The sequence below is a fragment of the Solea senegalensis genome, linkage group LG10, assembly GCF_019176455.1.
Source record: "Solea senegalensis isolate Sse05_10M linkage group LG10, IFAPA_SoseM_1, whole genome shotgun sequence".
Taxonomy (NCBI): Eukaryota; Metazoa; Chordata; class Actinopteri; order Pleuronectiformes; family Soleidae; genus Solea; species Solea senegalensis.
The window spans coordinates 16,424,221-16,448,292 of NC_058030.1; the positions used below are offsets into that span (position 1 = coordinate 16,424,221).

The 24,072-nt window shown below is 39.7% G+C and overlaps 2 protein-coding genes across 3 annotated transcripts; one reads left to right on the forward strand and one right to left on the reverse strand.

The window, feature by feature from the left end:
* Window positions 1-620: 620 nt before the first annotated feature.
* On the reverse strand, window positions 621-12,141 carry washc4 (WASH complex subunit 4). Of its 2 annotated transcripts, none has more exons than XM_044035695.1 (33): window positions 12,001-12,141; window positions 10,722-10,861; window positions 10,566-10,619; window positions 10,420-10,485; window positions 10,224-10,269; window positions 10,063-10,130; window positions 9,888-9,970; window positions 9,667-9,709; window positions 9,474-9,577; window positions 9,214-9,334; window positions 8,593-8,713; window positions 8,376-8,503; window positions 8,103-8,263; window positions 7,886-8,012; window positions 7,023-7,148; window positions 6,803-6,910; window positions 6,564-6,710; window positions 6,386-6,465; window positions 5,842-5,947; window positions 5,577-5,693; window positions 5,155-5,323; window positions 4,802-4,956; window positions 4,636-4,710; window positions 4,443-4,547; window positions 4,203-4,337; window positions 3,429-3,537; window positions 3,273-3,339; window positions 3,019-3,105; window positions 2,462-2,609; window positions 1,837-1,933; window positions 1,276-1,472; window positions 972-1,068; window positions 621-779 (listed from the first exon to the last, which is right to left on the reverse strand). In XM_044035695.1, the coding sequence occupies exons 1-33, from the start codon at window positions 12,059-12,061 to the stop codon at window positions 718-720; spliced, it is 3,510 nt and encodes a 1,169-aa protein (XP_043891630.1). In that variant the 5' UTR covers window positions 12,062-12,141; the 3' UTR covers window positions 621-717. The 2 variants fall into 2 exon arrangements, with proteins under 2 accessions (XP_043891630.1, XP_043891629.1); XM_044035694.1 differs by having other exon boundaries at window positions 621-782.
* A 585-nt stretch (window positions 12,142-12,726) lies between these two features.
* On the forward strand, window positions 12,727-20,035 carry slc41a2a (solute carrier family 41 member 2a). Its single transcript, XM_044035698.1, has 11 exons — window positions 12,727-12,782; window positions 14,291-14,738; window positions 14,831-14,938; window positions 15,788-15,859; window positions 15,945-16,089; window positions 16,607-16,753; window positions 16,957-17,104; window positions 17,734-17,813; window positions 18,511-18,642; window positions 18,745-18,893; window positions 18,976-20,035. Exons 2-11 carry the CDS (start codon window positions 14,373-14,375, stop codon window positions 19,150-19,152), a joined length of 1,524 nt encoding a protein of 507 aa, XP_043891633.1. The 5' UTR covers window positions 12,727-12,782; window positions 14,291-14,372; the 3' UTR covers window positions 19,153-20,035.
* The last annotated feature ends 4,037 nt before the right edge of the window (window positions 20,036-24,072 follow it).

Consider the following 24,072-nt stretch of genomic DNA (forward strand, 5'->3'; position numbering starts at 1 on the left):
CACGTTGTCCACAAAAAAATGAAAATATCAAATGTGCCGCAGAGACATCATAAAAGCCCAGACAGACTTCCACGTGTTGAGATCTGGCTTCTAAGTTAATTAGGCACTCAACATCCACAGTATATAAAAGTGCATACACACCTTTTAGTTAGTAATGTAATAGACGAACATGGCACACAAACATTCTCAGAAGTCATGTGCGATAGCAAACAGTGCTGCCAACAAAGGCCAACACAAACAATCACCGTTCATTACAATGACATTCAGCACATTAACAAAGCTGCAGTCATAAAACGGCACTGAAATCAAAAACGTGAACACAAGTCAATCACTGAAGTCGGAAGAAAAAAACTGCTGAGGATTCCACTGCAGAAAAATAATCACGTCCATCCGGACTGAATGTGTGACGATCAAAAGGCAGTCAGGTCATGATCAAAAGATCCACTTGAATTGTATGCTTGTTACATCACACTGACACAGCAAAGGCAACACTTTCTGTCAGAGCACTGAAAACATTCATTTTCTGATGAAGATAATCACTTTGTCATGGGGGGGGGAAGACTCCTTTAAACCGTGTATACATAATGTGTGTTGTTTGGTCCAGTTTCAAGGCTCTTATCCCTGATTCACACGCACATTTCAGTGTGTCCAGGTACGTGCTCAGGTCTTTTTTTTTTTTACAGTTGTGATCCATCATGAGAATGCTGTCTGCTGGCTTTACTTTGAGGCCGAGTCAGATGGGATGGAGCCGTCTGAAGTTCCTCCTGCTTTAACGGCTTCTTCTGGGGAGAAAATGGTAAAGATGACATATAAAGAATGATGAAGGCAGAGACCTCATCATTGATTAATCACACTGCCTTTTTACTCATTTATTTCTCACGAATAGCTACAAAAGGCCTGTGCAACAGGATGGGTTTGCCAGCGCCTGTGCATAATTAAAGACTTCATTAATCATCACAACACCATCGGACCTTTATCCTTCTTCTCCTGAGTCTCCTCTGCTGCAGTCTTGTCAGCTCTGAAGAAGATTCTGGCGCTACTTAAGGAGAAGTGGAGCAGCTCAAACTCCTACAAGGAGAGAAAAACATACGAGTTTAGCAGAGAAGAATGTCTACGTCCAGATCAACACTGCAGTTTCTAAATGGATGACCCTGATACAATAGACTGTAGCTTCACATCTGACCGGACAGGTCATAGACATCTGGACACAAACTGCTTTCCCCAGAGTTCACATGAAAATCGACAGAGACAAAGGCAGAGAGCTTAAGACTTCACCTGAAGGTAGATGTCCAGTCTCTTTTGGGTCAAGTTCATGGTTTGAAGCAATTTCTCATCCTGACCGGCAGACTGGACATTCTGCTCCTTCAACACAGCGTTCATTTCTTTCTTGTACTTGTCTCTGACGGCCTGGAACCAGTGCAGGGAGTCAAACTCCAGATACTGATCCAGCAGCTTCAGGATGTACGCCACACCTGAGAGAAGAAACAGAAAATATTAAAAGGTTCAGTGTGTAATGTAACATCTTGAGGGTTGCAGGAATTGAATGTACTACTCATGTGTTTTTCTTGTAGTTTTATGATAAAACTCTTCTATGCACTTAAAGGCCTTGCTTTACGAAGCTGCCGTCAAACAGAAAAAACTACTTTGAGTCTCTCTGGAATGCAAAGACCACTGTGGTGAGTAGAAGAGTCCTGTGTTTGTGACAGTATGCAGTCTCACCATTAGATGTCACTCATTCTTAAACAGTCAATAGGCAAGAGAGAAGCAAATCAACACAAAGCTGTGAGGATGTTTTTAAGTTAACTGCTTTAAGATTCATCATTTTTGCCCACGTACCCATAGCAAAACCATCGTCTGTGAAAGCAGCTCCACTTTTGTTTTTCTTGTTGAGTTTCTCTTTGCAGCTGATGGAGTGCTCCACAAAATTCACCGTCTACAAGAGAGATTTGTTGTCACAAATAAAATCACAAAGTGCTTTAACAATAAAAGTGACATAAGACAGAACAAGAGGCAAATAAAAATAACACAACAATTAAAAGTACATCACATAACAACAGACCATTCAAATATTAAAAACCAAGCCACCAGATAACTAAAAACTTGTATAAATAACAGTGTCTTCAGCTCAGACACAGGTAGAGCGACGAGGAGTAACAGATTGGACCGAAAGGTCTAGATCTAAAAGTGAGAATTTTTAGAGCAATTCAAAGGTTAATGAGAGTTTTTGATCAATTATTTTGTAATTCTAAATAATCACAGAAGAGGTTTTGGACCTCTTCGGCATGACTTTGGTCCAAACTGGTTGTTTGTTCTAAAAATTAGAACAAATTTGACTGGTAGTCAGTGTAGATTAGATAAAGGTGGGGTTATGTGGTCCCGTTTTCGAGCTCCCTGTTACCAAAAGAGCCTCAAGCAAAAGAACATTCAGTCAAAAGAGCAAACATGAGACTTGAACACTGACCAGTGGGGGCACAATCATGTAGAAGTTCCTCAGGTGCATGTTTTTGACACTGCGAAACTCGGGTGCAAACACTGCAACCAGCATCTTGAAGTACTCCGTGCCCTCTGCAGAGTTGCTGGTCAGATCTCCCAGCACTGAGTCTAGGACACTGGGAACAACAGCAGTAGTGATGAACGGTTTATTTTTTAGTTTTTATTTGAGCTATGGTGCCACATGTGGCTGCATAAACTGAACAGAGAAAATATTTTTTACTCAGTCTGTGTCCACAAGTTTGAACACCGAATCCCACCAGTTTAACATCTACTGGATGTTACATTACATGTCATTTAGCAGACGCTTTTATCCAAAGTGACTTACAATGGAATTGAGTACAATCAGCCAGGGGTGGAGTCGAACTTGCGACCATGATGTCTTTCGCATACAGGGTACCGGTCTTATCGGTCTTAACCACTGAGCCACTCCACCCCCATGTGGATGTGTAACAATCATTACAATAATCTAAGAAAAATGATTAGTATACTGGACAGAATAGGACATGATTCTTAAATTTCACTCACCTAGCAGCTCTTTGAGTTTCCTCTGAAAGTCCCTCCTCCTTCACCAGCTCCTCAAAGTTGACAATATCCTCCAGGTCGGGGACAAACCTTGAGAGTCATAAATACTTGAATAATGAGCAAATTCCTCTTGTGGACGTGTTTTGTATGAAACTGACCTCAAGAAAACCTCAACATTACTTGAAGTACTTCAAGTATTTCTGATACATTTTCAGTCCTTTGTGTTCAATCAGGAGGAGCACATACAGTGTCTTTACCTGATAGCACTGCTGCAGCAGTGGAGGCCTCCAGAACGGATCATACGCACGTACCCCATGGCATTTCCTGAAAGGAAACAGCGTAAGAACGGTGTTGGCTTTGCAAAGAGATTTCTACAATTACATTCAAAGAAGAGCTCAAAGGCATTTTCTCACCTATCTGGCTGATGAGCTGTCTGAACTGGTCCAGGTAGCTCTGTCCGTCGGGGGTGATGCCCAGCTTCCTGATACCACGGTTAAACTTCTCTGCTCTCTCAAACGGATACTACAACAAAACAACAAGAACACAACAAAAACAACAACTTCAGATGAACAAACAGGTGAGAGGGAGCAGAGTTACTGCTCCTGGTGATGAAGATTAAAATAAAACCCCAGCAAGATTATCCATCTAACAGGACAGGAAATATAGAAAAGCTTCTTTAAGAGAGTCAATTTACAATAAGTCAGTTCAAGTTTTTTTACTCAGTTTCGGAGACAAATGTGTCATGTGATCATCAAACGGCCACTCTGAGACACGTCTCATTCCCAAAACAACAGAGAAGGTTGAGATTGAAACAAATTTTAACAAAATTGATTATTTTCCACTTGTGACTAAGTGGAAAACAGGTGAAACAACCCTTTAATATGATTACGGCACTCATTGTGCATGCATTACAATGATTCCTGTGACTGGATCTTGAATCTGTTATTTCAGTTTGGAAGGACAAAAATGTTGCATTGTTGTGTCTCTGTGTGAAATCACAGGTAGAGAGACCAAAATAAAAAGTCTGGACTGTCCACTTATGTGAGATAAATCAGGACGGATATTAACACCAGGTCTGAACTAAGAAAAGGATCACAGTATTTGTTTCCAACTCTTCCAACATGGTGTTTCATTGGTGATACAACTTGTTTTGATGTATCTGTAACTACAAATGAGTATTTCCTCACCTTCTGATCCGACTGGTCCTTTGTTTCTCTGAAGAAGCGGATGTCCTTGATGAGTCTGGACTTGATGTGTTCGTCATACATAAACTGGCTGAAGATGTAAAACTTCTTGCGCAGGAACTGGTAGGTGAAGTTCACCTGATGAAGGAGATGTGCAACAGATGAGACAACAAAAGCTGAAGTGTAGACGCTGAAATGAAAATTCTGGAAAAGATCACCCCACTGTCTCTCGTGTAAACTCACCGTGGTGTTCATGATGCCTGTGCCGTGGGTCCGGATGGAGTTGGCAATGTGACGGATGTTGATGGTGTTCAAGTGCTTGTTGTTACTTGCCTTTTCTATGAAGATCTATTGAAAAACAACGAGATTTATGTAAGACTATACGATAAGACATCTGCTCAGTTGAAAATACAGACGGTGAACACGGACGTCTTACCTGGTTGTTGAGGTTGTAGAGGTAGCGTGAGACAAAAACATGAATGTTCCTCATTATTTCCAGAACATCCAAACCCTGATGGGAACACGTAGAGGATTATCACCCACTTATTACGCTCACTTGTTTAATTAAAGCACCAATGTCTATTAGCCACCAGCGCACAAACCTGCTCCAGTGTCTGGCTGGGAAGATGTGCCTCTGTCATCGTGAGGCCATATCGCTGCGTGGCGAGATTTCTCATCTCGCTGTAAGTGGCCCAGTCATGCAGAGCAACAGTGGTCAGGTTGTAGAAGGTTTTGTCCAGGTAGTGGGTTACGTAGGCTGAAAGGACATTAAATATAATCAGTAATTATCTTAAATGTCCAGTAGGTGTCAGTATTACACAGCAAACACTACACTCTTAACTGACAAAATAAGGTTTTACTTTGTACTTTTAATGGCTATATGAATTAGAGATCTAATTGTTTTAGGCATCACGGCCAAACACCACCATATTTATGAACAGATTCATATCAACACCTTTGATATGAATGAAGCGGTTGAAGAATCTGATTGGTTTGAGGGAGAAGAAGTGGGCCAGATCCTTCATGCCAACTTTAAAAGGGTTCCTGTCGTCCAGTTTGAGGTGTGTGTGAACAGAGAGGCGCAGGTCCTTCTCAATCTCTTTACACAGCTTGTCCAGCAGGTGCTACATGAGAACATTAACCAAAATTAGAATTAACAGACTGTCATGATTCTTCACTAAACATCATCACAACTGTCCCTTCTGTTCCTGAATTGTGTTTAAAAATGACCAGATTGTTTCTGCAGAACATTATGATGCACAGTGAAGTTCACCTTCATCCATTTAGATATTTGTGTTTATATTTTAATACAGTATACATACTCTACATACTGCCCACTGGTCCTCATTCTGGTTCAAACATGTCATCGGCTCTCACCTCATTGAACACATCCATGATCTCTTTGTCATAGCTCTCCAGTAGCTGGTCACATGACTCCATATGTTTGGCATGCAGCATGGACGGCACACTGTCCCTCAGTGCACTGAACATGTACTGCTCCGGCCAATCAGAAATGCCACCCAGGATGACAGGTCAGCAGGAAATCAATTCAATAAAAACAGAAGATGAGAAGGTGGTAATAATTAAAATAAAAGTCAACATTAGTGTGTAGTTAGAACATCAGAAGTTAAGAAAAACCTACGTGTATTCTCGCAGCGTCCACAGCATTGTCGTACACATCATCTAGGTAGATGGGAAACACGGCTCGATGCCAGTAAAGGAAACTACAGTCACACTGAATCCTGACCCTGAGGCACAAAGGACAATAAGAATGCATTATGTAACAAACCATGTCAAAAGACAATTTAATCGAGTAAAATAAAACATCAAATTACAAAGAAATTATATTCCAGATGTCAGCATTCATGAAGAGCCAGATGACTTTGACAGATAACTGTTGACAGTCACCTGCCAAAATGAGTGACTGCCATTTAAGATGTTGCCATTTAAATGCTCTAGGTTTAAAAAGTGTTTTTTAACCTTCAGCGCAATCTCGTGTCCAATTACACAAGATGTTTGCCTCTTCCAAATCAAACAGTGGCCTATAAACTCCTCCCAGCTTTCTTCACTGTTAGTATTTAACATTTTAACACAGAGAATGACAGATGGAGTAACAATTAGATTGTGTAATGCACTGACTACAGAAATATTGCAGCTTGCGGTTAATCAAGAGACAAGACAAATACCTCTCCCGCAGCTCACTTATCAGATCCAACTTCTTCAGGACAAGCTGCAGAGGAAGCAGCTCCTCATCTTTGAATGTTTTCTACAAGAACAAAGAACGATTTCAAATGTCAAGCTAAGATTAAGTAAACTAAAAGGAAACAGAAGAGTCACATCAAGCACTGACTTTTCCTAACATACCAGCTGAGTGCCGACACACAGAGCCAGAGACACCACGAGGCGTCGCTCTTTGGTGCCGGGTCCACTGAGGGCATTTTCTGCCAGCACCAAAGACGAGAGCACATCCAGCCGCTGCTCGCTGTATTTCTTATCAGAGATCACCCTTTTCTTTAAGAAGATAAAAAAAAAACCATCAAGCGTCAAAAAAATTAACATAAACCCATACTCACTTATGTCACAACTCTGATATTTTTGTTTACCTTGGCTGTGCCGATGGCATTCAGGGCCTGTGACTGCAGATGCTGCGTGATGTGAGACACAGAGTCTGCGACAACCATGGAACGCCTGTGAAACGTGTGCTCCACAGCCTGAGGAGGTCACATAGTCTGACCTTGTTACTTCGCCACAAACTATATACAATAACGTCGTATATAGCATAACTACTAACGATAATAAATGTAGTGGAAATGAGACACAAACCTTAAGCAGTTCCACCAGACGACACAATGCTTTGACAGACGTCTTGGTCATGGGCCTCTGCATTGACATGTACATGTTCATGGTGGTCTTGATAATAGTGCTGATGCTGTACGCGTACAAGATGCCCTGTGAGGGACAGGAAACACAATGAGGGTGTATAAGGTTTTTTTTAAATGTTAAAAACAAGTACATACATATTCATATTCTTTTTTTTAATAATTAACACTTACAGAAAACATGCTAAAGCAGCAGTTTGTAACTTTTGATGATTTCTGTTGTTGCTTATGTTATTATTCTCTCTCTGTTTAGTCTTTGTGAAATGATGTGATGTAACATTTCTGCTGTGTCCAACTGACAACAGGCTCTGTCAAGCAAAACTATTAGAAAAGACTAAGAGAGCGTTTGTGTGTATACAGCAGCAGCACATGGGTGGGTGGGGACAAGAGGGTTAGGTTATCCCATCAAACTAATGGACAACAAGAGTTTTTGAGTCGTATAATTCACTTCAGTGTTTTCTGTTATACTCCAACCCATTTGCAGCTGCCTAGCTTTACTCATGCAAAGTTGCTGTTGCCTCCATCTGTCGTGACATACAGCAAATCCTGTGTGCAGTGCAGGAATGTCGCTGGGCAACACTGAACTATACTTTTTAATTCTATGAACTTATTTGTTTATGGTTTGAACATAATGGACATTTGTTTATATTCACACAATTAAATTTTAAGTCATAACTTAAAACAATTGAGACATTTCTACTTTTATGGAGAATAATCAATGCCTCTAAAAGGCATTGCTTAAATATGAAAGCTGTGTGATGTGCTGGCTGTTTTGCTCTGTTATGGGTGGATTATGTTGTCTTTTACCTGGACAAACACATTACACCTGCTGTTAAGGTCATCAGCCAGCTTGTTATTTTTATGGTCTTTGGACAAGATGGACTCCATCTTCATCATCCAAGAGGTTACAAACACATAGTAAGACTGCACATCCCTGGAAAGAACAGAAGATTCTCAATTAGATTCTCAATGTAAATTTCTACTTGAACCAGAAGTAATGTGACTCAGTTTTGGTCCAACTGACTTTGTCAGTGTCTGAGCTCTTTGCTGCAAGTAGGTGTCTCTCTGCGCTCTGATGGCCAGTAGACTCTTCTTATCCATCAGCTTGGCTGCAGCAGGAACCTTAGCAATTAGGAAGGTGTCAGGAAACCAGATGATGTTAGCAGTCAAAGTGACAGCTGGAACCTGGAGAAAAATTCAGACACACATGACTATAATGTGTTTGCTGCCTTGACATCAGGATCAGTGAAAGGTTGCACAACTCTGGAAATAAGACAAGTCAAGAGCACACAATTACCTTTTTACACACGTCCAGAAGTGCTTTGTAGAACTTCTTGTCGACACTCCTGAAAATGTGAAAGTGAAGCACAAAAAGACAACACACGGCGGCATATTTATCTCTCTGGTCGATTTCTGAAGGTTCACCTGAAAATAAACAGACAAAAAAAATTGATTTTGTAGATTTTTTTTTAACCACCAGATAAAACCAAGTTTTCATGTGTGGAGGAACTTACCAATCTTTGACTCAACATTGGTGAATATCGTGCGAATGTTAAAGGCAAACTCTTCAGCAAAGACACTGCTTTTGGCAACAGCTACATCTCCAGGATCATCAAATCTCTGCTCCACACACGTCTGTCACACAGTTAACATTATAAGGTCAATGACGGTGACATGAACAGAATATAGTCAACCATCTACTTTTTAAATGATTAATGGTTACTGAAGAACATTGTGTACAGCAAAAAATGTGGTAGGAAATGGGTGAAGCTCCAACTAATGAGTGTTCTAAACTATAAATTACAGTACTGGCTAACAGTTCAGGAGTGGTGCCAAGGTTTTGACGGAGCCAAACTAGGGGTTTCGGAAACTGGATATATGAACTCAACAGTTCAAGGACATTTTAAGGACACAAAAACATATCCAAACACACACTCTCACACACGGAGTTGACAACATGCACACTCACAAGGTTGTCTGTTCATTGCAGTATGACAAATGGGCAAAATATCTCCTTGAGAGAGGCTGAATTGGAATGCATCAATGGTCCATTTATGTTAACTTTTAACTCTGTAACTGAAAATAAAGATTTGTGATAAACAAAAAAAATAAAGATGTGAAATAAACAAGGTTACCTGCAGTATCATGCCATCCAGCAGCTGTCCCTCCAACTTCAATAGCAGCTTCTCAAATGGTTTCAATTTCTCTTCAGGAATGGAAAATTTCCCAGGGTTATGGTGCACTGATTTTAATAACCTATGAGTTATAATGATGACAACACAGTAAATTATTACAAAATTAATCTACAAAAAGATTAATTAATGCACTGCGATGGGTGGAAAATAGCAGACTTTCTTTTCTACACTAAGAAAACTATGATGCAAAAAAAGTTAACCTTTTATACATCTTCCAGTGATCTTTTAGAGTACCATGATTTTCCAAAATCTCATCCAGTGTGAGCAGTACCACCAACAATTCCCCAAGGTGTTCATACACTATCTGTAATTGGAAATCCAAACACAGGATAAGAAATATTTAGAGACCAAAAATACACACACACACTTAAAATCATTAAATCTTCAACTAACCTGGAAATGAACTCCTGAAGACTCTATGATTTTTGTTGCACCCCTACAACATAAAAACAAGAATTTGGTCTTGAATTGTAACTGGACAAACACATTCAATAAACACTCAAACCACAACTGCATCAGTATGTTCTGCTGTTTTCTGCACGCACAGTACATTAAAACTAAAGGATATTCTAGATATATCTAAACCAAACCAGCCTTCTGCTCATCTGTCTTACTTGTTGCTGTTATAAAGGGCCGCCAGCTGATGAACAATGTTGACCACCACTTCATAACATCTTGACACGAAGCAAGACAGTTCCTATCCACAGAACAGAGTAAAGCCATCAGTGTTTCTGAATCCCAGGTAAAACCCAGAACAAATGTGCTCATCAGAAATGATCAAGTTCTCACCTGAAGGAACGAGATGAATCTACCCATCTGAATCTGGGATTCTCCTTCAACAACACCAGTTTCTGACACTGTAACACAACAAAAATATACAAAAAAATTAAATACATATATCCTATGTTCATGTAAGGAAAATCCCAGGATAACAGGAAGCAATGGATTACCTCCTTCTCCATAGTACAATAAGCCATTGTAGAACTTGTTTTCTGCCTGCAAGTGGATGTAAATATCAAACATGAATTCATCACAAATAATCTGGAAGTGAATTGTACAACAATGTAATGACAACTAACAAAAAAATACATACAGGGAAATGCTGTGTGAACAAATATACATGCAGGGTTCACTGATAATGCATACCTCATATTTGAGCTTCTTTACTTCACTGCAGAGTGCAGCATAAACTGTGATGACTTTATTGAGAACCTACACACCATAGACAAAAGACTGGTCACTAAAAAGAAAAACAAAGCACTGCTAAAATGAGATTTGGTATCTTTACTTACCTTGTTGTCTGTTTTAATTAAATCCAGTAAAGATGACTGCTCATATGGTAGAAGCTGAAATACAGTTCATTGGTATGAAATAAGATTTAGGTGTTGTCTATGTAAACCTATTTGCGTAAATGGTCGGGGTGTACAGTACAGTCAATGGTGTTCTACCTTGAGGGCAATGGGGTCCAGAGTGAAGTCCCACACGTCTCCAATGGAATCATCAAGAGCCTCTTCTATACCTCTCAGCTGAGAAGTGTACTCCTCTAGAAACTTGCTGTAGTTCTTCAGCTGGACCTCTGTGTGTATTTCTGTTCAATGAAAAGACAGATCGAGGACAGTTCAGAGGTCATATTTACTACTGTACTTATGTGATCAAGGTTAGTGACAGTCATGAGACTTTCTCATTTTAAACTTCCACTACAATAACTACAAAAAGTTGCTTACATTTCGATGACTCTGTCATTAATTGCAATGCATGTTTAAACTCTAAAAACATATATTACACAGTTAATAGCACAAGGTCCTGCATTGAACATTTTACTCAAAATCATGTACGAAAGGTATCACATTATAAATCAATTTGGGAAGTGTGCACATGATGAACTACACACAAAGAAAATCCTTATTTTGAAAAAAGCCTCATTATTTCTGTCCAGGAGGTTATGTTGTTTTCAGTATTAACCTGTCTGTCTGTTTGACAGCAGCATAACTCAAAATTTAATTTAATCTAGAGCATTACATTTTCAAGAGAATAACAGCATAGTCTAATTAAGAGCACTGGGGTGTCCATTATGATTCCATAATATGAATAATCATAAAAAATTATTTGACCGAGATTTGAATACTTATTCTGAATCAGAATATACATGTCCATATTTACAGTTAAAGCACTACAAATGCTGAGCCTTTGTCATTAACCACAATAGTTTGAACGATTGACACGATTGAAGAAACAAAAGTAAATTTACTTTATTATGATCTAGGAAAAGGAAGCATTATAGACACAGGAATTAATGATATAACCGTCGTTAACTAAAGTATCTACTGCTAATCAACACACTATTAACTTTTAACACATGTTCTTGTTGTCAATAAAAGTAACAAGCAGTTATTTATTACTGTTTGTATGCAGCAGTTACACTGACCAGCTGTTTTTGACAGTGTACGGCAACTGACGGCAGCTAACGCGTCCCTGACGTTATGTTACTGGCGTGTTTACACTTTACATTAGAGCCCTTCTCTGAGCGCTGCGAATTCACGCTCAGTAAACACTAACGCCAGAGCATTTCAAATATATTTATTTAGCCAGTACATAGACGGAGCCCGGTGTGGCTAAGCATCTTGCTAGCAGCGTAAGCTAACGCTGGAGGTTACGTGCAGCTAAGTGTAATGTTTCGCTGTGTTGTAGCTTCACTTTCTGTGCGTCAGAGCTAAACGCAGCACTTACTTTGAGAACCGTCGTCAAAACGGTCAAACTCCCAGTCAGGTGCGATGGTTTCTACCGCCATAACTGACTGTACAGGTAACAGAAGAGAGTGTTGTTAAAAAGTGGAGCTACAAAGTCCCATGATAGGTCTCATGATTCTGTGAATGGCCGCAAGTGTTTATGGGAAATGGAGTCAACAGTCGTTAGTACTTCTATTTTTGCATTACCTTTTCTGGCATAAACACTGACCATGTCAGGACCAGTAGTCCCCATGGAGACGAAAACCTTTTCCTAAAGAGGCAGGAGCTGGTTAAATTTAGGGATAAGATTTGGATTGTGGTTAGGTTAAGGTTATTATCAAGTATTAACTGGTTATGGCTAAGGTTATTATCAAGTATTAACTGGTTATGGCTAAGGTTAGAGTCTATATGGAAGTCAATGCAGTGTCATGTGCACTGTGTTCTGTGTATGTCTGTAGTAGGTTGTGAGGACAAAATCTGAGGACATTTTAGCTGGTTATTACAAATTAAAAGGGCTTTTTGAGGATCAAGACTTAGTTTTAAGGTTAGCGTTATATTTGAGTTAAGGGTTTACCATTCAGTTGTGATGGTAGGATTAGAATATATTATGCTTATGAGTGTCAGCACTGAGAATGCTGCACAAGAATGTGCATGTGTGTGTGTAGAGGTGGTCAGGGTGCTGCCACAGTGAAGACTCATGCAGACCAGGGATAGTAACAGAGACCATGAGGACGAGTCAGGGTCAGCAGCAGCAGACTGTGGGAATAGAAGTGTCACATTGAGGTAAAGCACTTGTTTATTATTCTATTCTACTCATAACCATAGTCACTAATGTGACATTATATGGTATTATGTGCTTTTAGATTTAAAAAAAAAAAAAACTGTAGAAATCCTCTCAGTATACAATAATGTGCCCTGCTTTTTCTTATCGGATTTCTATGTGTCATTCAATGCTGACACTCTTGATCAAAGTTTGCAGTGTCAGATTCATAACATTAGGCACTGATCCTTGAATAACTTTGTTTTTTCTCTCACAGTGTGGAGTTTGTCATTTTGGGACCTCTTTGATTTTACACAGTGTAAGGCTTAGATTATAATTTCAGTGCATATTTGATATAATGTGAATTTATTTCCACCAAAGTTGACTTGAAATCATGATTGTTTTGAGACCATTTCTGACACCCACTGTTGGACCCACTGTTGACAACAGTTTAGCAGATTCTGTTTTTAACTAGCTGGACAATTTCTTTACAATACTTTTCTTTAACTCAGGAATCAGCTTTTCCATACCCGTTCACCCATTACGAATTCCAAATGAAGTGCATTGTCTTGGTCAGACAAGATAGCCTCAGTGTTGCTGATGGGAAACAGGCATGAGGAATGATAATGCTGGTAATTTCTACCATCAGATGACTCTGAAACAGCTTCATGCAGCAACAGCTACACTTTCTGCACGCCAAAGTAGCTCACCTGATTTTTCATGGCGGTGGAGAAAGCTGAGAACCCCCTTTATATTGCAGATAACTTACAAGATAGTCCTACTGCTTCATTTCTTGAGTGTGGTGGAATAGAATTGATTATTTCTACCTTGTGTTGTTTATAAACAACACAAGTATAAAGTATTCTGATTCTGATTCTGACATGAGGGTCACAGGGCCACTGGTGCCAATGAAAGGCGGGATACATGCTGGACAGGTCACCAGTCCATCACAGGGCCACATAGAGACAAACAACCATTCACTCTCACCCTCACCTTCAATTTAGAGTGTCAAATTTGCTTAATCCTCAAAACTGCATGTTTTGAGACTGTGGAGAAAGCCCACACACACATGCAGAGAGGCCCTTATTCTGACCTTCCATGCAGAAGGCATTAGTGTGCTAATCACTACACCAACCATGTGGCTCACAGTTCAAAACTCTTTATCTATCTGCTATGACGCCTTCTTCAAGCATGCAAGGCCACATCAAAGGAAAGTACCAAAATATGCTGATGCAAAAATACATTTATTTTTTGGTTCCAGAGTTTATTCTAGGCCACACAGTTGGAAATCAAGGACTTTCAACTTTGATTAAGAGCTTTTAACTGTGGAGGGCAGCATTCCACCTCTCAGTGTACAGCCTGCTAGAAATTATTATTATTGTTATTATTATTGTCAGAAGAAAAGAAGAGACAAAGCATAGACCAAGCATATATAAAAAAACAAAAAACAACACATTTAACTTCACTGATGCTGTTATATAACAGTTGTATCAATGTTGTTCAAGATCTGTATTCAAAAAATGTCTTCAAGGTTACTGTGTCTGTCCAGAGGAGGAACTTCTCATGATCCAGGCTAGCAGCAGCAGCATACTGCCAAAGCCCAACTTTACACCATGGTTGTCCCAGGGTCAGAAAAACCCTTGAGCATCTCTGACCAAGGACGCCCCAACCAACTGCACAGATCAAATCCATCCTCATCCCAACACTCTGAAAGTCGACAAAGTATCAGCTATAATGAGGATATTTCACCACTCCACACCAGCCTCCAATCCAAGCCACAGGAGTTAACCGAGAGAGATTATCTCCTTCCTGATAAACTCTATGGCCAGTCAAGAGTTAGTGAACATATCACTGCAAATGATGCAGGTGGATGTGCACATAGAGAGTCAGTCTGTTCTATGGTGATGCAGATTCTGGTGCCATTTCTACTGGCTGGGCTTGGTACAGTCTGTGCTGGGATGTTGCTGGATGTGGTTAAGGTGAGGAAACAGAAGCAGAACATAGTACAGTGTAAAAACACTGTACTGAATGCCAACTCAGCTGAGTATTTATTATGTGCTTCTGTTGGCAGAACTGGGATGTGTTCGAGGAAACCGCAGAGCTTCTCATCCTGGTCCCTGCACTACTAGGCATGAAGGGGAACCTGGAAATGACTCTAGCCTCTAGACTCTCCACTGCTGTGAGTGTGTGCCGTCTTACACACACACACACACACACACGGCTGAAATCTCATTTGTACCATGAAAGGTACACATTGAGAGTAACACCTTGTCACATGCATAAGTGACATGAAGTCCTAACGTTTGAGTGAACAGCCATCACAAGAAAATGTACTATATTGCTTATGTAAGGTGCAGAGTTGGCATGAAAGTGAACAATGCGAAACACATGTGACATGGTAATTATTTTCCCCAGAATTATATTTAGGCTCTGTTGAATGATTCATGTGAAACTCCTCACAGACCTGTGAAGTCCACAGCAGCACCGTGACATACAGTACACACTACTCTGCAGGACACATTTGATTACCAATGGCAAACCAACAATTCAGACAAACTTTAGTTTAATCTGGAATAGGAGGATATACTGATCAAATATTATGATAATTATCAAATCATAATTCACATGTCCAGTGTTTAATAAAGCTTTTTTAATTTGTGCCACAGACCTTGACGACACTTTCCTGTTATATAATACTTCTAGACCTGTGTTGATTCAATTTGTGACTATACTGTGACATCTTCTCTTATTCAGTTAAATTCAATAAAACTTTATTTGTCCCTGAGGGGCAATTTAAAAGGCACAGTGAAGCAGGCACACATATGTACAGTTATCTCAGTAAACACAACAATCCACACACAATGAGACAAAAACATTGAACTGTATATGTATATATGAGACACATATATACAAACTCTGTATAAAAACATATGCAATACATGATAATATTTTTATATAATATATAACAAGTATACAATAGATGAATGATTCATTTATTTTGAAATTTATTTTTATTGGTTGTTGTTAGGTGAATGCAGGGAAAATGGGATCTGCCAGGGAAAAGTGGATGTTGATTGTTGGAAACCTGGCACTCAAGCAGGTAAAGTCATTTTTTTTTACATCATTAGTTTGTCTTTTCAAAAGAATTCCAACCACCTGAAAACTGTTTTGTTGTTGTTTTACAGCTGCAAGCCACAGTACTAGGATTCTTAGCCTCCATCATGGCAGTTGTCTTGGGCTGGATGGCAGAGGGAAAGATTGCCTTTAACCATGTTGTGCTTTTGTGTTCCACAAGTGTTTCTACTGCATTTGTGGCTTCATTGCTTCAAGGTACCAATAGATATCTCTTTCTGCCGTGACCTTAAGAATGTTCTTTGTTTTGCATCAGTGACTAATTTCACTGTGAAGGAGGCTATATTCTGTGTATATACATACATTTGAATGTATTTATTTGGTTGCAATATGTAACTGCATCATTTGATGCCAGTTTATTGTACTCACTGGTATTTTCAAATGAAATATATCATTTCTATCTAAAGGCATGTAACTTGCATGATGGAATATGTGTCATATTTAGAACTGTAATATAAATCCTGCATGTTTTTTGTGTGTGTTTGGTTGCACCACATTCATCAGTGATAAACCTGCTGTTTAAATTTCGCCATAAGGTGATCATGGAAATCTTAGCACTACAGAGCGAGGTGGGACAACTAGTCCCCCAATTACTTTCCCATTTGTCACCAAACCACATTTATTCTTTTAACAAGGAAAACCAAAGAAAAAATACACCTGATTGAAAAAGGACAGTTTTACTATTGGATTTTGTCTTGTCGTTAAAACTCTCAAGGTATCATCTTGGTGGCACTGATCATAGGCTCCAAGCGAATGGGAATCAACCCTGACAATGTGGCGACACCCATCGCTGCCAGCTTTGGGGATCTCATCACTCTTTCCCTGCTGGCCTGCTGCAGTCAGTGGTTCTACTCTTTCTCAGGTAAAAGCATTCTGCCCACAAAGACAGTTTGATTCTGGAACACACAGTGAGGGGATGGTGTATGGTATTATTCCAGATGTCATGCAGTTTTCACTGTTGGCCAACAGATGGCACTTGCTCTCTAAGATCAGAGAGCTGTCATGGTTTGAGAGTAAGACCTGGTATGTAATTAAAGTATAAATAATGACTTTTTCTCTCATCAGACCTGTATCCATATGTGCTATATCTGGTGGATCTGTTATTCTTGTGCCTGATCCCTCTCTGGATTGTCATCTCCTCCAAACACCCAGCCAGTCACATCCTGCTCCGCACAGGTTGGGAACCAATCGTCACTGCAATGGCCATCAGCAGGTACTCACCTCAGTGTAGTAACTCTCCAACTCTCTCCACTGTGTTAAGTTATTTTATTTCATATAATTAAAGGTCCAGATGAAGCCAGCCTTGCTGCTAATACTGCAGCCCTTGATATTGCATGCAACCTGTAATATAATAATAGTATCACTGTGAAAGGTTTTAAGTCCATTTTTGAAAGAAATAAAGAAAGGCTTGGAAGTAAACAGACACCTAATACTGTCTAACAAGAGAATAATGGAAGTTAAGTTGATGTATACTATACTATCCAATCAGTGTTGCATTTGTATTATCAATAGGTTTCATATACAACTGAGCAAACATTGAAAAAGGTCTCACTTTTAAGTCTGAACCTTTTTACATCTAAGGTGTAGAAAACCAAACAAGAAAAATAAGCTTGTCAATGAAAGACCAGCAATAGTTTCAAAGCTTCAAAACAACCTTTAATACACATACAATGGAAAACAGATTACAATGCATACTTGATTAATATGTCCAGCATAGTAAGGGATGTAAAGCTCAAAAAAGGAGAATTCATCACAAACATTTTGAATATCAGTCTCTTAAACTGTGTAAGTGCCAATAATATGTAGATTTTCTAACAACGTATTTTGACTTGCTTCTTTCAGTATTGGAGGACTAATTCTGGAGTTGTCTGAGTCAGATCCAAACCTGTCGGGAATCATAGCTTATGCTCCAGTCATAAATGGTGAGTTATGTTGTTAATGTTATTTGGTTCTGAAAGTGCATTTAAAAATGTTGTTTTATGAGAACACAAGTCACAGGACAACTTGCCAACCTGTTCCACTTCCACTGTTCCTTTCCACTCGATGAAACACACTCGCTTCTCATTTGAACATTTAACCTCACTGCAGTGGATCTACAGAAATGCCAATATGTCACTTCAAGCACTTAAATAACATTTGGCGATTTCAAAAGTAGTCCCAACAAAAGGGGAACATCTTGTCATGGTGGTCTTGAGTACAGAAGTACACTGAAACATTGTTTGTGAAGCGTCCCTATTTGTGCTCTAGGTTAGGGTCAGCTCCTGTGTCTAGCTATCTCGTTTTTCCTTAAAAACTCTAAAGGGAGGGTTTACACACCTTTCTCTGATTGGTTGCATGATCTTCTAGCTCCCTTCATTTTTAGTACTTTCCATCTTATCCCATGCAGTAACTTGTGATTTCTTCATATTCACCCTTTACACTAACACTTGTATGGAGCAGAGTTTATTTACAACCTCCACATGTTCTGCCCTGGGGCTTTAAGGGGTTTTCAAAGTAACCTCAATGGTGTTCACTGTTTAAGGCTGTGTGAGGGGTTTTCCAATGGATTAATCCACACACTGCAAACACGACTTCACTGCTAACTCTTGACCCTGCGCCTACCTTTTCTTGTATTTTCAGGAATTGGAGGAAACCTTGTGTCCATTCAGGCAAGTCGTTTGTCCACAAATCTGCATTTGAATTTCTCACCAGGAGTAGTTCCAGAGGAGCGCAGGGGCTGCTACAACCCTTGTCGCACTTTTTTTGGTACAGGTGAGCATCTGATGGTCACACTGCACATAATTTGAATAAAATAGATGTCTTATTTTGCACACACAGGCACACACAGGCTGATTTGTAGCTTTATTATGGCAGGTGCAAACCATCGTTCGGCCCAGACTCTGCTTCTTTTAGTCATCCCAGGGCAGTTCATCTTCTTATATGCCATCTACCTGATGAAAGGAGGCCAAACATTGCCCAGTCCTCTCTTAACTGTCACCTTCTTGTCCGCCTCCTTTATTCAGGTAAGTCATATATAGTGACTAATATTTCCCACTACAATTATCATCACTGCCCTTCAATAAATCTCATATGTCTGTCTCTTAGGTCTGTGCTCTATTGTGTATAGCTGACTGTTTGGTCCACTGTCTATGGCTGAGGCGTAAGGATCCTGATAGTTACTCAATACCTTACCTCACAGCCCTTGGAGATCTTCTAGGGACTGCTCTCCTCGCTCTTGCCTTTCTCTTGCTGTGGTGTGTTGGGGACTCAGGCAGTGTATAGGCATAAATGAACACATTCAGGAAGTTCATTAGCTAAATACATGATATACACAATACTTTAAGAAGTTCACTTTCAGAGACAACCTGTCCAAATATGCAGTTACATGTGCACAGAGCATACATGGGACACACACACACTATGGGATTTGTTTGTTGTTGGAATAAAATACTTAATTTTTCGTAATTTTGTCTCCCTGAAGTCAACGACCATTTGCTCGGTTTTGCACACATTTAAGAGGAGATGATTCTCTTAGGTTTAACAAATACACAACACACAAAATACACAATCTCCAGCTAGCAGTATTTATATCAAATATAACAAACACACTGTCAGGTTTTCAGGATAAACAGGTTGCAAATACAGGTAAACAACACAAAGATTTTAATAAATAAATAGGCACAAATTAAACATGCTTTTTTTTACCTTTGCTTAGTTTGTTTAATTAAAGCCTGTGCTTGTTACTTTCTCAATTTTGCATCCCTGTCACTGTTGAAATTTCTGTGTGTTCCCCGGGTGAGAGAAGAAATGAAGAGTTGAGAGTTCACCAAGTTGTCTTTGTGCGAGCGGTCTGCAAAAAAGACTTCTGCCTGAAAGCAGGATGTTACCAGGTCTTATAGTAGAGTGCACAGGAAACAGATGTTCAGCCTCCGCTTACTCTCCTTTGCTCATGCCCTTTACATGTGCGCCATAGGTGTGAGTTTGTTGACAGTTTGTTTGGGTTTCTGAAGAAGCAATCATGAATTGTTTAAGCTGTGTCACTGACATGTTGTAAGTGTATGTAAATGCTTTTCCCATCACAGACTGAAATCCCATCAAGTTCTTCAACAGTGGATGGCTCTGTAATAAATACAATGATGGAATGAGCTTTTTCTCTTTTCTATCACAAGATTTTTTTTCAAATTATTGAATCATACAATTCATATGGAAGAAAGGAATACTATTTAACATAAACAACAAGAGGAAACAAAACAGGCTTGTGTGTTGCTTATTGTTGGTGAATAATGAAATAGAGAATTCTGCTGGACGACAAGTTTTTATTTCCATCCTTGGTTGTGAAGAAAGACCCTAAAGCATGTGGCATTGCGTGTGGGATTTGCATTGCGTGTCAGGGTCCTGTAGTATCCCACTCACCATCAGATGGCGGTACAAGTCTGGACGCAGGGCATAGTTTGCATTCCTATCAAAGAAGAAGAAATTCATGGGTCCACATGAACGGAGAACTCAGTATCGTAACATCATGGTGATAGGCCCCGGTGAAAATATTTGTTTTGTGCCCCCCACGCCTGCTCTTAACACAACATGTGGAACACCTTGCTAGTTTCACCCATAGACCCTACATAGGCTGCCTAAAGAGTATGCATACTGATGTAGAGCTGTCTCATGTGAATGTGTATGTCTTATTGCTTACCCTTATATTGTGTTTTTGCTACTTCTTGAACTTGGAGTGGTTATAAGTCACTCTTCCTCCTTCCATCTTGACATCTCCATTCAAACGATAAAACATTATAGAAGCCAAAGATATAATCTTCCCTTAACCTGACAGACATGCTGGCACCTTCTATAAAATTGTCAAAGCTACAGTATAATATTTCTTCTTGGACAACTGTTAGCTGAAAAACAACCTGCACTGTCCAGAGAAAATGGAAGGAGAAAGAGTTATATCTCAAAACCCAGTGACCACACAAGTTGTACAAAGTTGACGTAATCTCACATGATGTGGGAGGTAACGAAAAACTCGAAAAGCAATTTTGAGAATTTTTGACACTCAGAAACCTCCTTTATTCTTTTAACTTTTCTTTTTGAACTTTCTAATTTAGCTTCATTCTTTTCATATGCATCACATGTACCCGTAACTCTCTTTTCTCCTGTTTTTCTGGGGCCTCATGTACTGAAATATAATTTGTGTCCAGATATTCCATACAGTCTTGTGATCGTAAACATTGGATACATAACAACAAGTTTGACAATGGTGCCAGTTAGTCAAACAAGAGACATCTGTACTTCCTTGACACGCCACGTCCAGAACGGACCCTCAGGCTTCTGTTGTAAATAGGGTCCTGTTGTATGCGGTTGTCATGCGTCTAACCCCAAAATGACCCTCTCCTGAGGGATCTCATGTTTGCTTCTTATTGCCCATCTTTAACACATTCGGAGCAAAAACTAGCTGTGCTAATGTGTTAGCACAGCTAACACATTACTAGAGTTCTCAACGGGTCGGATATCGACGGAGGCACATGTTCCAGGCGCACAGCGACAAGTGTATTTTCACACAATCAAATACATTACATTACATGTCATTTAGCAGACGCTTTTATCCAAAGTGACTTACAATAAATACAATATTTTTGAATGATTAAATCAATATTTTATTTGCTTTTAAAAAAGTGTTGTTTGAAAATATTGACACAAATCTAATTCCATAGCCATGCCAATTTGTTTACAATTGCTTTTATCCAAAGCGACTTACAAGGGAATTGAGTCAACCTGCCAGAGGTGGAGCTGAACTTGCGACCATGAAATCTTTGCACACAAGGTACCGGTCTTAACCACTGAGCTACCATACCTCATTTTTTATATAACTGATTATCAGAATCAGAATCAGAATACTTTATTGATCCCCAAGGGGAAATTATTTTATTATTATTAAACGTAAAGCTAAGTAAACATAAACATAAACATATGCACTCTAATAAAAATATGTACACTATATACAGTATTGAATGGATGAGATGGTTGTGATTTGACTTATACATTTTCCTAAATTATCTGTGCAATAACCAACATATACATAAGTTGGTAATTGCACAGATAATTTAGGAAATTGCACAGATCCCAACAGTATGGGAGGGAGGAGTTGTGGAGTCCAATGGCCACAAGTAGGAATGACTTTGGCGGAATCATTCTTTGGCTAAAAGTGCTCCTGTGTTTGACCAGTGTGTCATGGAATGGGTGGGAGACATTGTCCAAGATGGTGTGCAGCTTTGACAACATCCTCCTCTCTGACACTGCTGTCAGAGAGTCCAGCTCCACTCCCACCGCATCACTTGTTCCTCCTCAGATCCACAACCAGTTCCTTTGTCTTAGCCACATTGAACTACAGATGGTTCTACTCACACCATGTGACAAAGTTATCGACAGTCGCCCTGCACTCCTCATCACCCTTGCTGATACATCCAACTATGGCCAAGTCATCAGAAAACTTGAAGGTAACTGACGGTAGCAGGTCTCTGTGCAATAGCTGAAGTCTGTGGTGTAAAGGGTGAAGAGTAAAGGAGAGAGGACAGTTCCCTATATTCCTCCTTAGCCTCTTTGATCTTCACCTTTTGTTCCCCCTGGATTGTTCTCACCTCCTCCCTGTTTCCAGCATTGAAAGCCCTCTTGTTGTTGTTGAGGATTGCTTTAATGTCTTTTGTCACCCAAGGTTTGTTGTTTGGGTAACAATAAACAGTCCTGGTTGGAACAATGGAGTCCACACAGAAGGTGATATAGTCTGTGATGCACTCTGTGAGACCATCAATGTCCTCTCCATGTGGCTCACAGAGCACCAGCCAGTCTGTCACCTCAAAGCAGCCCTGTAGTGTCTCATAACTCTCCTCTGACCATCTCCTCACTGTCTTCATGGTTGCAGGCTGACTTTTCACCAGAGGCAGATAACAGGGGCTGAGGAACACCAGGTTGTGGTCTGACCTATCGTACATCTGGGCTGCACAACAACAGGTTTTGACATCTGTGCCATTTGGTCAACACAGGATGCATCTGTGCTTCTTTGACAAGCAGGACTGGCATACAGGCTTCTGTTGTAACCAGATTGTAGGTGATGCGTTTAAAGTCAACCCTCTCATGAGGAAGTTCCTGTTTGCTTCTCAATGCACATTTTAACACAGTCAAGTCAGCTGAGTTGGACACTTCATTTCCCCCCTTCGGGGCTTCATAGAGTCCCAAAATGCAAATTGATAACACAGCTAATTTTCTGTCACGTTACGTTGACACACTTGCTTCAACAAAGTACCCTTCATTCCCTCCTATATCTAATTTAAATACAATTTAAAAACTTCAATTTGGGATCAGCTCAAGTAATTTCCTATTTAACGTCCTATTAGCACATTATTTTAACTATTTTAGACTAGGTAAACTAATCACCTATCACCTATCAGAAAAGTGGATGAAGCTGCAAAGATAGCAGCGAGTCAGAGCACAACAGATAATTATAAACAAGATAAACAAGAGTATATGTTACACGTTCAAATTTGTTAATTATGTTTGTTTTGGGAGTCACATTTTTGCCATTTCCTGTTTGATTTTGGTGAAGGTTTAGGGCTTACTGTTGGTCTGCACCTCGTCTACCTTGTCCTTGTCTGATTACCTTGAGTGTTTGCACCTGGTGTCATTCCCTGATTGTCCCTGGTCCCTTTCCCCTTTTTAAGTCACTAATTTCCCTTTGTCCTTTGTCAGTGCGTTTTTCGTCTTCATGTTCATGCTACCTTTCGAATCAAGTAGATCGAGTTTTTGTTTCAATGTTTAGACTCATGATCCAAGTTGATCTAGTTTTCAGTTTCTAGTTATAGGTTTGTGTTTTCGCCTTTTTCTCTTGCCTGTGGCATTCTTTTATTTTCGTGATTTTGAATTGCATTTTTGCTCTTGCCTTTGGCATTCCTTTTTGTTCATGTTTTTTGAGAGAGCAATAAAGCCTCATTTTGATTTAACATATCTGACTCAGTCTCGTGCATTTTGAATATACAAATCCTGACAGTATATTAACCATGACAATCTAAAAGATATACAGATCGATCTACCAGAGACTGAGAGGACCTTGTGGCAAAATAAAGGTGATGACGGAATTCGGCAATGACAGATAGCAAAGTAAAATAATACTTCCTACATCTTTGTTTATATTCGCTGCTATTTTGGAGAGATGGTATC

Bases quoted from the DNA above. Each gene is read 5' to 3' on its own strand.
- washc4 (XM_044035694.1), bottom strand. From the start codon at position 12,061: ATGGCGGTAGAAACCATCGCACCTGACTGGGAGTTTGACCGTTTTGAC. The intron at 10,620-10,721 runs GTAGAACACCAT...ACTGTATTTCAG, and splicing joins TGGACCCCATTGCCCTCAAG to CTTCTACCATATGAGCAGTC. The intron at 10,270-10,419 runs GTATGCATTATC...ATCCACTTGCAG, and splicing joins TAAAGAAGCTCAAATATGAG to GCAGAAAACAAGTTCTACAA.
- slc41a2a (XM_044035698.1), top strand. From the start codon at position 14,373: ATGGTTGTCCCAGGGTCAGAAAAACCCTTGAGCATCTCTGACCAAGGA. The intron at 17,814-18,510 runs GTGAGTTATGTT...TTGTATTTTCAG, and splicing joins TTATGCTCCAGTCATAAATG to GAATTGGAGGAAACCTTGTG. The intron at 18,643-18,744 runs GTGAGCATCTGA...TTATTATGGCAG, and splicing joins TCGCACTTTTTTTGGTACAG to GTGCAAACCATCGTTCGGCC.